This window comes from Prionailurus bengalensis, chromosome X, assembly GCF_016509475.1.
Source record: "Prionailurus bengalensis isolate Pbe53 chromosome X, Fcat_Pben_1.1_paternal_pri, whole genome shotgun sequence".
Taxonomy (NCBI): Eukaryota; Metazoa; Chordata; class Mammalia; order Carnivora; family Felidae; genus Prionailurus; species Prionailurus bengalensis.
Window position 1 is genome coordinate 128301324 of NC_057361.1, and position 12913 is coordinate 128314236.

Here is a 12913-nt window from a genome sequence, read left to right on the forward strand (position 1 = left end):
TCCAACTCCTGATTTCAGCTCAGGTCACGATCTCATGGTCGTGACATCAAGCCCTGCATTAGGCTGTGTGCTAAGCATGCAGCCTGCCTGGGATTCTCTCAATCTCTCTCTCTCTCTCTCTCTCTCTCTCTCTCTCTCTCTCTCTCCCCTTCTTCCCAGCTCACATGCTCTCTTTCTTTCTCTAAAATAAAAATAAAATGAAATAGGCCAAAGATCTGAACAGACATTTCATCAAAGAAAATATAGGAACAGCCAATCACACATGCAAAGATGCTCAGAATCTTAAGTTGTCAGAGAAATGCAACATCAAGTGTTATCCAGGATGTGTTGCAACTGGCACTCTCATGTGTTGTTGGGTGGGAGCAGAAAATGGTACAACCTTTCTAGAAAATCTGTTGGCAGTGTCTTACACTTAAACATGCATTTACCATATGATCCAGCAATTTCATTCCTGGATATTTAACCAAGATAAATGAGAACACATGTCCACACAAAAGCGTGTACAGGAATGCTCATAGCTGGTTTATTTATTAGCCCCCAAATTGGAAATAATCCAAAGGTCCATGTGGCAGTGAATGGATATACAAATCGTGATATATTCCCATAACAATGGAGCAGTAAGCAGCAATACAAAGACTAAAACTACTTCGTGCAGTAATCTGGATGAACATCCAAATCATGATGGTAAAGATAAAAGGCCAGACACTGAGGAGTGCATACTATATAATTCTAATGATGTAAAAAAATTAAAAAGTAAAAAATGAATCCAGAAAGCAGCTTGCGGGCAAGGGCCAGATCAGGGTGGGGAGACCCACTGAAAAGTTGCAGAATGATAGACATAAATGTTCTATCTGTTGATTAAGGTGGTAATTACATAACTTGTATGCACTTGTCAAAACTTATCAAACTGTACATTTAAAATCTGTATGTTTCATTGTATGTAAATTATACCTGGGGTAGGCAAAATTTTGTTTCCCTTAACCTTTGCTCTTTGGTGTTATGCCCATGAATATGTTACATGGCAAAAGAAATATTGCAGGTGGAATGGAGGTTGCTAATCAGCTGATCCTGTGAGGGGGACATTATCTTGAAATATCTGGATGGATCCAATACAATCATGAAAATTCTTTTTTTTTTTTAATTTTTTTTTCAACGTTTATTTATTTTTGGGACAGAGAGAGACAGAGCATGAACGGGGGAGGGGCAGAGAGAGAGGGAGACACAGAATCGGAAACAGGCTCCAGGCTCTGAGCCATCAGCCCAGAGCCCGACGCGGGGCTCGAACTCACAGACCGCGAGATCGTGACCTGGCTGAAGTCGGACGCTCAACCGACTGCGCCACCCAGGCGCCCCTTGAAAATTCTTAAAAATGGAAAAGGAAGGCAGAAAATGTCAGAAAGATATGGTGGAAGTCAAACAGATTTAAAGCATGAGAGAGACTTGGAACTTCAGAGAAGGGACTAAATTACAAATGAGTCTGGAAGTGGATTCTCCTCCAGTAACAAGGGCAGCCTTGTCCACAACTTAATTTTGGTCTTGCAAAAGATGTGGTATACACACACACACACACACACACACACACACACACACACGCACAATGGAGTATTACTCGGCAATCAAAAAGAATGAAATCTTGCCATTTGCAACTAGTGGATGGAACTATAGGGTATTATGCTAAGTGAAATTAGTCAGAGAAAGACAAATATCATATGACTTCACTCATGTGAGAAATTTAAGAGACAAAACAGATGAACATAAGGGAAGGGAAGCAAAAATCATATAAAAACAGTGAGGGGGACAAAACATAAGAAACTCTTAAATACAGAGAATAAACAGAGGGTTGCTGGAGGGGTTATGGGAGGGGGGATGGGCTGAATGGGTAAGGGGCATTAAGGAAACTATTCCCGAGATCATTGTTGCACTATATGCTAACTAACTTGGATGTAAATTAAAAATTCAATGGGGCGCCTGGGTGGCGCAGTCGGTTAAGCGTCCGACTTCAGCCAGGTCACGACCTCGCGGTCCGTGGGTTCGAGCCCCGCGTCGGGCTCTGGGCTGATGGCTCAGAGCCTGGAGCCTGTTTCCGATTCTGTGTCTCCCTCTCTCTCTGCCCCTCGCCCGTTCATGCTCTGTCTCTCTCTGTCCCAAAAATAAAATAAACGTTGAAAAAAAAAAATTAAAAAAAAAAAATTCATTAATTAATTTAAAAAGTTTTGGTCTTGTGTGACCCTGAGCAGAGTGGCTAGTAGAGTCCACCTGGCTTCTGACAAACTAAAACTATGAGATAATAAATGGGTGTTGTTGCAAGCTGTGAACTTTGAGTAATTTGTTATACAGCAATAACAAACCATTATGATACTCAAAGTTGATCCAAATACTAAAAAATAACTTCATGAGAAGATAAAAAATGTAATTAAAAATGATGCTCCTAAATGAAGTTGGTTATTTCAAAAAATTAATAAACTTGATAAGTCTCTAGCCAGACTTATCAAGAAGAAAAAAAGGACCCAAATAAATAAAAGCACAAATGAGAGAGGAGAAATGACAAAAAACACCACAGAGATACAATTACAAGAGAATCTTTTGGAAAATGGTATGTCAACAAATTGGACAACTTGAAAGAAATGGACAAATTCCTAGAAACCTATAAACTACCAAAATGAAAACAGGAAGAAATAAAAAACTTGAACAGACAATAACCAGCAAAGCAATTGAATCAGTAATCAAAAATCTCCCAACAAACAAAAGTCCAGGGCCAGATGGCTTCACAGGTGAATTCTACCAAATATTTAAAGAAGAGTTAACACCTATTCTCTAACTATTCCAAAAAATAGAAAAGGAAAGAAAACATTTAAATTCATTCTATGAGGCCAGCATTGCCCTGATCCCCAAACCAGATAAATCCCCCACTAAAAAAGAGAATGACAAGCCAGTATCCCCAGTATCCCTGATGAACATGGATGCAAAAAATCTCAATAAAATACTAGCAAACCAAATCCAACAATACATTAAAAGAATCATTTACAACACTCAAGTGGGATTTATTCCTGGGTGACAAGGGTGGTTCAATATTTGCAAATCAATCAATGTGATACATCACATTAATAAAAGAAAGGATAAGAACCATGTATATGATCTTCTCAACAGACACAGAAAAAGCACTTGACAAAGTACAACATCCATTCATGATGAAAATCTTCAGTGAAGGAGGTTTAGAGGGAACATACCTCAACATTTTAAAGGCCATATATGAAAAACCCACAGCTAATGTTATCCTAAATGGGGAAAACCTGAGAGCCTTTCCTCTGTGGTCAGGAACACGACAGGGATGTCCACCCTCATCACTGTTATTCAACATAGTACTAGAAGTCTTGGCCTCAGCAATCAGACAAGAAGAAGAAATAAAAGGCATCCAAATCAGCAAGGAAGAAGTCAACCTTTCACTATTTGCAAATGACATGATAGTCTATATAGAAAACCCTGAAAGACTCCTCCAAATAACTGCTAGACCTGATATACAAGTTCAGTAAAATCGCAGGGTACAAAATCAACATACAGAAATGTGGTGCATTTCTATAGACCAATAATAAAGCAGCAGAAAGAGAAATTAAGGAATAAATCCCCTTTACCACTGCACCAAGAATAAGAAGATAACTGGGTATAACCTAACCAAAGAGCTGAAAGACTTGTACTCTGAAAACAATAAAACACTGATGAACAAAACTGAAGACATCACAAAGAAATGGAAAGACATTCCTTGATCATGGACTGGAAGAACAAATATTGTTAAAATGTCTGTACTACCCAAAGCAATCTACACATTTAATGCCATCTCTATTAAAATACCAATAGCAGAGGCACCTGGGTGGCTCAATTGGCTGAGCATCCAACTTCTGCTCTGGTCATGATCTTGTGGTTTGTGAGTTTGAGCCCCACATCAAGCTCTTTGCTTGACATCTCGGAGCCTGCTTGTATTCTCTGTCCCCCTTCTCTCTGCTCCTCCCCAACCTGTTCTCTTTCTTCTAAAAAAAAAAACATTAAAAAATGCCAATAGCATTTTTCACAGAGCTAGAACTAACATAAAATTTGCATGGAATCACAAAAGACCCCGAATAGAAAAAGCGACCTTGAAAAAGAAGATCAAAGCTGGAGACATCACAATTCTGGACTTCAAGTTATATCACAAAGCTGTAGTGATCAAAACAGTATGGTACTCACACAAAAACAAACACATAGATAAATGGAACAGAACAAAGAACCCAGAAATGAACCCACAACGATATAGTCAATTAATCTTTGACAAAGCAGGAAAGAGTATCCAATGGGAAAAAAGACAGTCTCTTTAACAAATGGTTCTGGGAAAACTGGACAGCGACATGCAGAAGAATGAACCTGGACTGCTTTCTTACACCAGACACAAAAATAAATTCAAAATGGATAGAAGATCTCATTATGAGACAGGAAACCATCACAATCCTAGAGAACTCAGGTAGTAACCTCTTTGACATTGGCCATATCAACTTCTTACTAGATACCTCTCTGGAGGCAAGGGAAGTAAAAGCAAAAATAAACTACTGGGACTATGTGAAAATAAAACGCTTCTGTATACTGAAGGGAATAATCAGTAAAACTAAAAGGCAATCTATGGAATGGAAGAAGATATTTGCAAATGATATATCATATCTGATAAAGGGTTAGTATCCAAAATATATAAAGAATTCATCAAACTCAACACCCAAAAATGAATCATCTATTTAAAAAATGGGCAGAGGACATGAATAGACATTTCTCCAAAGAAGACATCCAGATGGTGAACAGACACATGAAAAGATGCTCAACATCACTCATCATCAGGGAAATACAAATCAAAACTACAATGGGATATCCCCTCTATCAGAATGGGTAAAATCAACAACACAAGAAACAACAAGTATTGGTGAGGGTGTGGAGAAAGGGGAACCCTCTTGCTTTGTTGGTGGGAATGCAAACTTGTGCCTCCACTGTGGAAAGCAGTACAGAGGTTCCTCGAAAAGTTAAAAATGGAACTACCTTATGATCCATGAATCACCCTACCAGGTATTCACTTAAAGGATACAAACGTACTAATTCAAAGGGATACATGCCCCTCGATGTTTATAGCAGCATTATGTACAATAGCCAAATTATGGAAAGAGCCCAAGTGTCCATTGACTGAGGACAGGATAAAGAAAATGTGGCATATATAAACAGTGGAATACTACTGGGCCGTAAAAAGAATGAAATCTTGCCATGTGCAATGACATAGATGGAGCTAGATAGAGCATAATGCAAAGCAAATCAGTCAATTAGAGAAAGACAAATACCATACGATTTCACTCATATGTGGAATTTAAGAAACAAAACAGATTAGCAAATGGAAAAAGACAAACCAAGAAACAAACGCTTAACTATAGAGAACACATGGATGGTTAGCAGAGGAGAGGTGGAAGAGGGGTGAAACAGGTGATGGGTACTAAGGAGGGTACTTGTGATGAGTACTGGGTGTTATAAGGAAGTGTTGAATCACTCTATGGTACACATAAAACCAATATTACACTGTATGTTAACTAACTGGAATTTAAATCGAAACTTTAAAAAAAAAGAAAAAGAACAAAAATCATGCTTCTAAATGAAACCAAAGAAGATATTGCAAGCTATTAAAACAATGAAAACTTTGTAACATAACCTGTGGGATATGGAAAACTTGTTCTCAGAGAAAAATATATAGTTTTAAATGCCTTCACTATTAAAAACAAAAGACAAAAAATATGTTACTTTTCCTAAGATATTAGAAAAAGTACAGCACAATAAGCCAAAAGAAACAAAGAGATCGGTCATAAAGATAAAATCTAAAAACCAATCAAACACTAAAAAATAACTGGGAAGAACAAAGAAACTTAGAGGCTCATCTTCGAAAAGACCATCACCAACAACAAAATAGACAAATCCCTTGCAAACCTTTTTATGGAAAAAAGATAAACAGCAGAGATATAGGAATTTAAGAAAAATAACGGGCCCATAACTATAGATAAGGTGGTGTAAAAGAATCCTGAGAGAACGCTCTATGCAATACAGTGGCAACAGAACTGAAAAAATAAAGGAAGTGATTACCTGGGGAGATATAAAATTATTAAATCTGACTACAAAAAAAGTTGAAACTTGATTTGACTAATTATTACAGAGGAGCCTCAAGAGATGATTAAAGATATTGCAAATGTCACTTGGACCAAAGAAAAAGATGGAGCACTTACCAGTTCATCTGATAAAGCCAATACAATTTTAATCACAAAACCTAAGAATAGTAAACAATAAAGCTATAATCAGAGTCACAAGATAAAGGCAGACAGTGTTTACCTCTGCTGTCCTCTGCTCTGTCGACTGCCCTATAAAAGGGTGCTATACAGGCACACAGTATTTAAAGAAATATTAGCTCATAGAACCCAGCGATAATCAAGTTATATGAACATTAGATTGTAGTCCAAGAATGTAAGGGTATTCAGTGTCAGAAAATCTATGAACATAATCCATTTATCAATCAACATATTAAGAAATAAAATTTAGATGATACTAGATGCTGAAGTCACTTCTAATAAAAGTTTTATGGCAAATTGGAATAGAAGTAACAACGACCATTTATCCAAAACAAACAGCAAATGTTATTCCAAACAGCAAAACATTAAGACTATTTCAAGTAAAATCATGGAGTGGTGCTTTCATTACTAATATTTAACATTTTCTTGTATTTTCTAATAAATTCAAGAAGAAGATAAAAAAAAGAATTGGTTATAAACATTGGAATAGAGCTATAATCTGTCTCATTTTGCTCATTTCACATAAGATTCAATATTGTAGTGTAAAATTACTAGCATTAATAAGAGAATTCTCTCAGGTACCTAGATTCAGTGTGAATATAAACAGATAGAAAGGTGACTTTTTATATGCCCTTCTGGTCCCAGGATTATGGCCAAAGGGATATCAGTGTCACCAGGAATAATTTGGAGGTTGCCAAGGACTTATTTTAAAGTGTTTTCAAGTCTGACCGAGAACGCTGACATTTGGGGAAAGGAAAAAAACAAAAAACAAAAAACAAAAAACAGATAGCTTTTCTCTATTCTGATACTAAACATCAAGAAATAGAAATAGGAGAAAAAAATTTTATTAACAATAGCAAAATGTATATAAAATGCATAGCGATACCTGTAATGATAAATTGCTTCTGTTTATTATATTCATAAAAATTAATGTAGAAGTTTAATAAAATTCCAATTAAAATCACAACAGGACTTTTAACAACAGGACTTCTTTTTAATTGGAAAAATTTTTAACATTTTTACATAGAGGAATAAAATGCATAATAAAATGCTAAGAAAGGTAAAAAAAAAAAAGAGCAGCAAGGACTGAGTCCACTAGCCAGGTATTAGAAGATTAGGCATTTTATTCTTCCACTGTAATCAAATAAGTATGGTATTGGCATAGCAAGATCAAAGTTAGTTCAGTGCATCCAGAAATAGATACTAGTATATTTGAGAATTTTTAAAAAATGTTTTAATGTTTATATCTGAAGGAGAGAGATACAGAGCATGAGTGGGAAGGGACAGAGAGAGAGGGAGACACAGAATCCAAAGCAGGCTCCAGGCCCTGTGCTGTCTCCACAGAGCCCAACATGGGGCTAGAACTCACAAACCATGAGATCATGACTTGAGCCAATGTTGGGCACCCAACTGACTGAGCCACCCAGGTGCCCTGTATATATGAGAAATTTATATGATGAATGTGTTTATTCAAATCAGCAGTAAAAGATGTATTATTTGATAAATGGTGCCACTGCAATAGGGCTACTGATCTGGATAGAAATAAAACTAGACAGAAGTGGGATACCATATGCAAATATACCCACTTCTATACCGTATGCAAATATAAATATCAGATGAATTGACACCAGAAATGTAAAAAGCAAAACAATAAAAATCTTGCAAGAAGATCTGGGAGAATACACATACAACCTTGATGAGCAGAAAACAGGTTTAACCAACACTGGCCACTCTGAAGATATGAGAGAAAAGGTAGATACACTTGAGCATAAATTTTTAAAAATTTTATTAAAAGTTATAAACAAACTCAGTAGACAATAGGTCTTGGGGGAAATTGCTCTGTGCGCTAGTATATTAATGCAATATAATAAAGGGTTAATACTTGTGATAATAAAAGAGCTTTTGTAATTAAAAAAAATAAAAGAGCCCAAAGAAAAATGGGCAAAACATAGAATAGCCAAATCTCAAAATATAAATGCAAGAGCCAACAGGCACTTGAAAAGATGTTCAACCTAAGAAATAAAAGGAATGCAATTAAAGTAATGACACAGTATCATTATACCCCAATTGACAAAAAGTTAAAAAACAAAATAACACTTAATGATGTGAAAGCTGGGAGATGGTCACTTGCATACACTGATAGCAGAAATGTTTGAAGAGTTCTGGCCTTTCTGGAAGTTAAAAACAAATAGAAAATATTCCCTTCATTCCAGTAATATATTCCTCTTGAGAATGAGTCCCAGAGGAATAAAACCACCGTATGTAATGATATAGGAGATAATGACCAAAAAATGGACATAATATGGAACCTTATATGGTCATTAAAAAGAATGAACTGAAGCTATGCCAATTGACTTAGACAGAATTATACTAGGTGTTAATGAGAGAGTGAAGTGTGTGTAATATCCCATTTTTGTAAAACAATGACCAACAAAACCTTTATTTGCATATATATGTGTATATGTGTGTGCACGAGTCTATACTATCATCCTAGGGTTATCTGGTTGGGGACAGGCAAGAAAGGGGCTAATGTAGAAGGAGGGTCGGGAGCCAAACAGAAAGGACAAAAAAGACTATAAAGTACGTATGACATCACAGTTAATATTAAATTGCCATTATAGATGTATTGGGGTTAAATCTGTATGATACACCTTTAAAGAAAACAAAAAAAAGTAAACGATTTCAGCACTCAACTCAATAAGCAATAAATCAGCGAAATGAACCAAAGGAAATTAGGAAGAAGGAATGAATTCATGAAAGTAAAAGTAGAAATTAATAGAACCAAAAGATTGTTCCTGACAAGATCAATACAATTGAGAAACTTTCCGGAAATATTATTTTTAAGAGAAGGAAAGAGGAAATACACAATATAAGAATGAAAAAGGAAACAGAACTACAGACAAAGAACAGTTGAACAACATCACAAGACTATTATGTGACTTGATACCAATACATTATCAAATCTAGGGATGACAGATTCCTTTCTAGGAAAATATATACAACAAAATTCGACTGAAGAAGAGGCAGAGAAATCTGAATAAATCAATGATCATAGATAATATCGAAAAAATTATTTAATACTAGTCTCCCCAAATGCACTGCAACCCAAAAAGATGAAAAGCTTCTGAACTCATGGCTAATCCTTAAACCAAAACCGGGCAAAGATATCAAAACCACACCACACCCACACAGAAGTACAGACTAAAGTTGTGGGTAATATTGATGGGATCTCATGGCTCTGCTTCTCTGGATGGAAACTTGGGGGTAGGCTGGGGGAAGTTTTGTTCTCTCTCAGGCTCCTTGCCTCCTTGTTCTCCCTCTACTCTGCGGTCTGGTTTCCAGAGTGGCGGCATGTGACAAAGAGAAGCAATGGACAAAACAGAGCAACATATCAACAAATAGTTCAGATCTGTGACAACAATTGGCAATTAGCATTTGTGATATCATATATAACCAGCATCACAGCTACCCTAACCTGATGTCTGCACCTTCCTCCAACCAATCACATTCTCACAGTCCTGACTAGACTCTGTAGAACATGCCATTACCTTGTGTCCACGTGCAGCTCACTGAGCAGTTCACTTTGCATATAGTCCCAGGACAGTTCCACTGCGCCCAGGTAGTATTTTCTTGTGGCACTGAAGCTGAATGGCAAAAGGCACAGAAAGAAGCAGGTGGAGAGTTCTATTTGCATGGCTCGTATTGCTAGAAAATGTTCAACTGAAGAAGCGAAAGAATACTTTTCCTCTAAAATATCTTCAGCTCCCAGGAGAAAAAAGGTAAATTTTCTATGATTTAGAGAAAAGTCCCAAAATTTTTGCTGTGTATTTTAGGGAACTTTACCTGCTGGATATTACAGCAGCATTAGCAGTAAGCAGTAACAGATAAGATTGCTTCCTTTGTGGCAGTGGGAAGCAGCCACAGGAAGAACCGAATAGGAAAAGGGAGGCTGAGCTAAATCTTAACCCATTCACTTCTGAGAGTGGTAGGGACACAAGAATGCTGCTTTAGCAGAACCTTTAAGGAAAGGAAGAGAGGGACGGAGAGGTCAAGGTGAAGAGGAGCTTTAATGTGTATTCATATTCCTAGCCTAGTCCAGCCTTCTTCCTTAGTAGCAGCAGCGGCAGCAGCAGCAGCAGCAGCAGCAGCAGCAAGAGGTCTGGATGTTGTTGGAGATTCTGGAATCCACTTGCACAAACAAGAGTAACCAGTATTCTTTTTTTTTTTTCAATGTTTATTTAATTTTTTGGGACAGAGACAGAGCATGAATGGGGGAGGGGCAGAGAGAGAGGGAGACACAGAATCGGAAACAGGCTCCAGGCTCTGAGCCATCAGCCCAGAGCCTGACGCGGGGCTCGAACTCACGGACCGCGAGATCGTGACCTGGCTGAAGTCGGACGCTTAACCGACTGCGCCACCCAGGCGCCCCAAGAGTAACCAGTATTCTAATAGTTTCCCTGTTTCTGCCCTTACCCCTCGAATAGCCACCACCAAGTGACTTTTTAAAACTATAAAGCAGGGGTGCCTGGGTGGCTCAGTCAGTTAAGCTTCCGACCCTTGATTTCGGCTCAGGTCATGATCTCAGGGTTCATGAATTCAAGCCCCACGTGGGGCTCTGTGCTGACAATGTGGAGCCTGCTTGGGATTCTCTTTCTCTCACTCTCTCTCTCTCTCTCTCAAAAATAAAAAAATAAACATCAAGAAAAAACACAAAAAAATAAAACTATAAACCAGATCATGTCACTCCTTTGCTCAGAACCCTCCACTGGCCTCTGACTTCACTCAGAGTAAAATCCTACGTCTTTACCATGGTCTAGAGTATCTCCCATGATCCGCACGGCCCTTTCCTCCAGACCTCTTGCGGCCTCATATCACTATGGCTACTGGCCTTCTTGCTCTTCCTTAAAATATGAAGCACTCTCTTGCACCTAGACCTTAGCACTTGCTATTTTCTCTACCTAAAACACCTTTCCCCCAGACCTCTACACATTTCCACTTCCATATCTCCTTCAAGTCTTGGCTCACATCTCGCCTTCTCAATGAGCTTAAACATGGCCCACCACATTTATGTTGTAAGTTGTCTACCCCCCACCGGCACTACTGATAAGGCTCCTGGCTTCAGTTCTGTAGATAGCACTCATAACCACCCAGCATTCATGTATTTTTTTTAATCCTGCATTGTAGTTACCTGATGCTTAAGTTGGTTTGCATTGAGGTATGGGATATATCTCCTTACATGAAAAGGTAGCGGTGCTGAGCTTAAGCAGAGGCCCTACTCAGGTTAATGTTTATCTGGGGGGACCGGGGAGGGCCTCAAAGTATAGAAGATAACAGGAAGAAGCTTCACCAGCGTTGCTACAAGAAATGTTATCACTGAGAGCCCAGTTCTGCACAGGTACGAATGTACCTGGGAGCAACTGGTAGGGTACTGTCCAGCTTGGAAAGAAGTAGGAAGAAGCCCCTTTGGTAACCATTTGCTGAGACCTTCTACTAGGCACCAGGATGCAGACATAATAGCTGGCACGTACTATATGCCAGGAACTGATCTAAGTTACTTTACTTTAATGCGGTCTGCTATTCTTGTCTTCATTTTACAGGTGATGAAACTGAAGCACAGAGAGGTTAGGCAACTTGGCCAAGGTCACAGAGGTTGCAAGTGGTAGCATTCCAACCCATGTAATCCAGTTCCAGAAGTCATGCTCCAAACTCCTATGCTACACTTCCATGCACTGGGTACACAGCTTTGAGAAATATAAACTGATAGAAGCAATACGTATGATACATGAGTGCCTCACACAAAAGGAAAGTAAGCAGGGGAAGGGAAAAGAGGGGTGTACCAGGTTGCAATTTTAAATGGGCACGGTCATGGAAAGTGTCACCGAGATTACATTTCGGCAAAGGGAGTTTGGCTTCTGCACTGAGAGCAATAGGGAGCCGGGCTAGGGTTCTGAATGGAGGAAGGCTGTGATCAGAATTACCTTTTAGACTGATCTTTCCGTCCGCGGTGGAGAGGACAGACTTCAGGGGGATAAAGAGTAGGAGCAGGTCGACCTGTCAACTGCGGGCAAGAAATGATTGTGACTTGGGCTAAGACGGTAGCAGTGGAGTGTGAGAAATGGCCGGATTCACTGCGAAGGGCTATTGATGGGGGCTGCCGCTGAAGTGGATTTGTGGCGCTGAGAGAGGAGTTCAGAATTAACACCGGTCTTCGGTACGCGGAAGCGGCCACTAACTAGGACGGAGTGAGAGCGACAGGAGTAGCTGCGGGGCGGGGAGACGCGCCCTGGCACAAGCTCCAAGGGCTCCACGGGCCCTGCAGGCAGGGAAGCTCTTCTTTCCAAGCGCTTCTCAGTAAAATCGCAACGGTTTTTTTTAAAATGTCTTTCTGCGCTGGAACGGAGTCGGGCACAGAGCGAGCGCCGATAAATATCTGCTCGACATTTCCATGAACTAACACCACGAGCCAGTGTTATTTTTAATAATGTAATGGGTAAAACAGTCCTTACTAGGGAAGGGCCGGGTCGTGGGCGCGTCCCGGGAATCTGCTAGGTGGGCACGTCAGTCCGGGAAGGCTTTCCGCGCAC

The 12913-nt window shown here is 39.1% G+C and overlaps 1 protein-coding gene across 2 annotated transcripts in view; it reads right to left on the reverse strand.

Annotated features, from left to right (window-relative positions):
• The window catches only part of F8 (coagulation factor VIII), a 131574-nt gene extending 118696 nt beyond the window's left edge, over nt 1–12878 (reverse strand). The window contains exons 1-2 of one of the 2 annotated variants that reach the window (XM_043570610.1): nt 12308–12878; nt 9878–9973 (exon numbers count right to left, since the gene is read on the reverse strand). In XM_043570610.1, the coding sequence (XP_043426545.1) occupies nt 9878–9918 (41 nt within the window). In that variant the 5' untranslated portion in view covers nt 9919–9973; nt 12308–12878. Of the gene's footprint in view, nt 1–9877; nt 10213–12307 lie in introns of those variants that run through there. The other variant, XM_043570609.1, reaches the window with a different exon arrangement.
• Nucleotides 12879–12913: the final 35 nt, after the last annotated feature.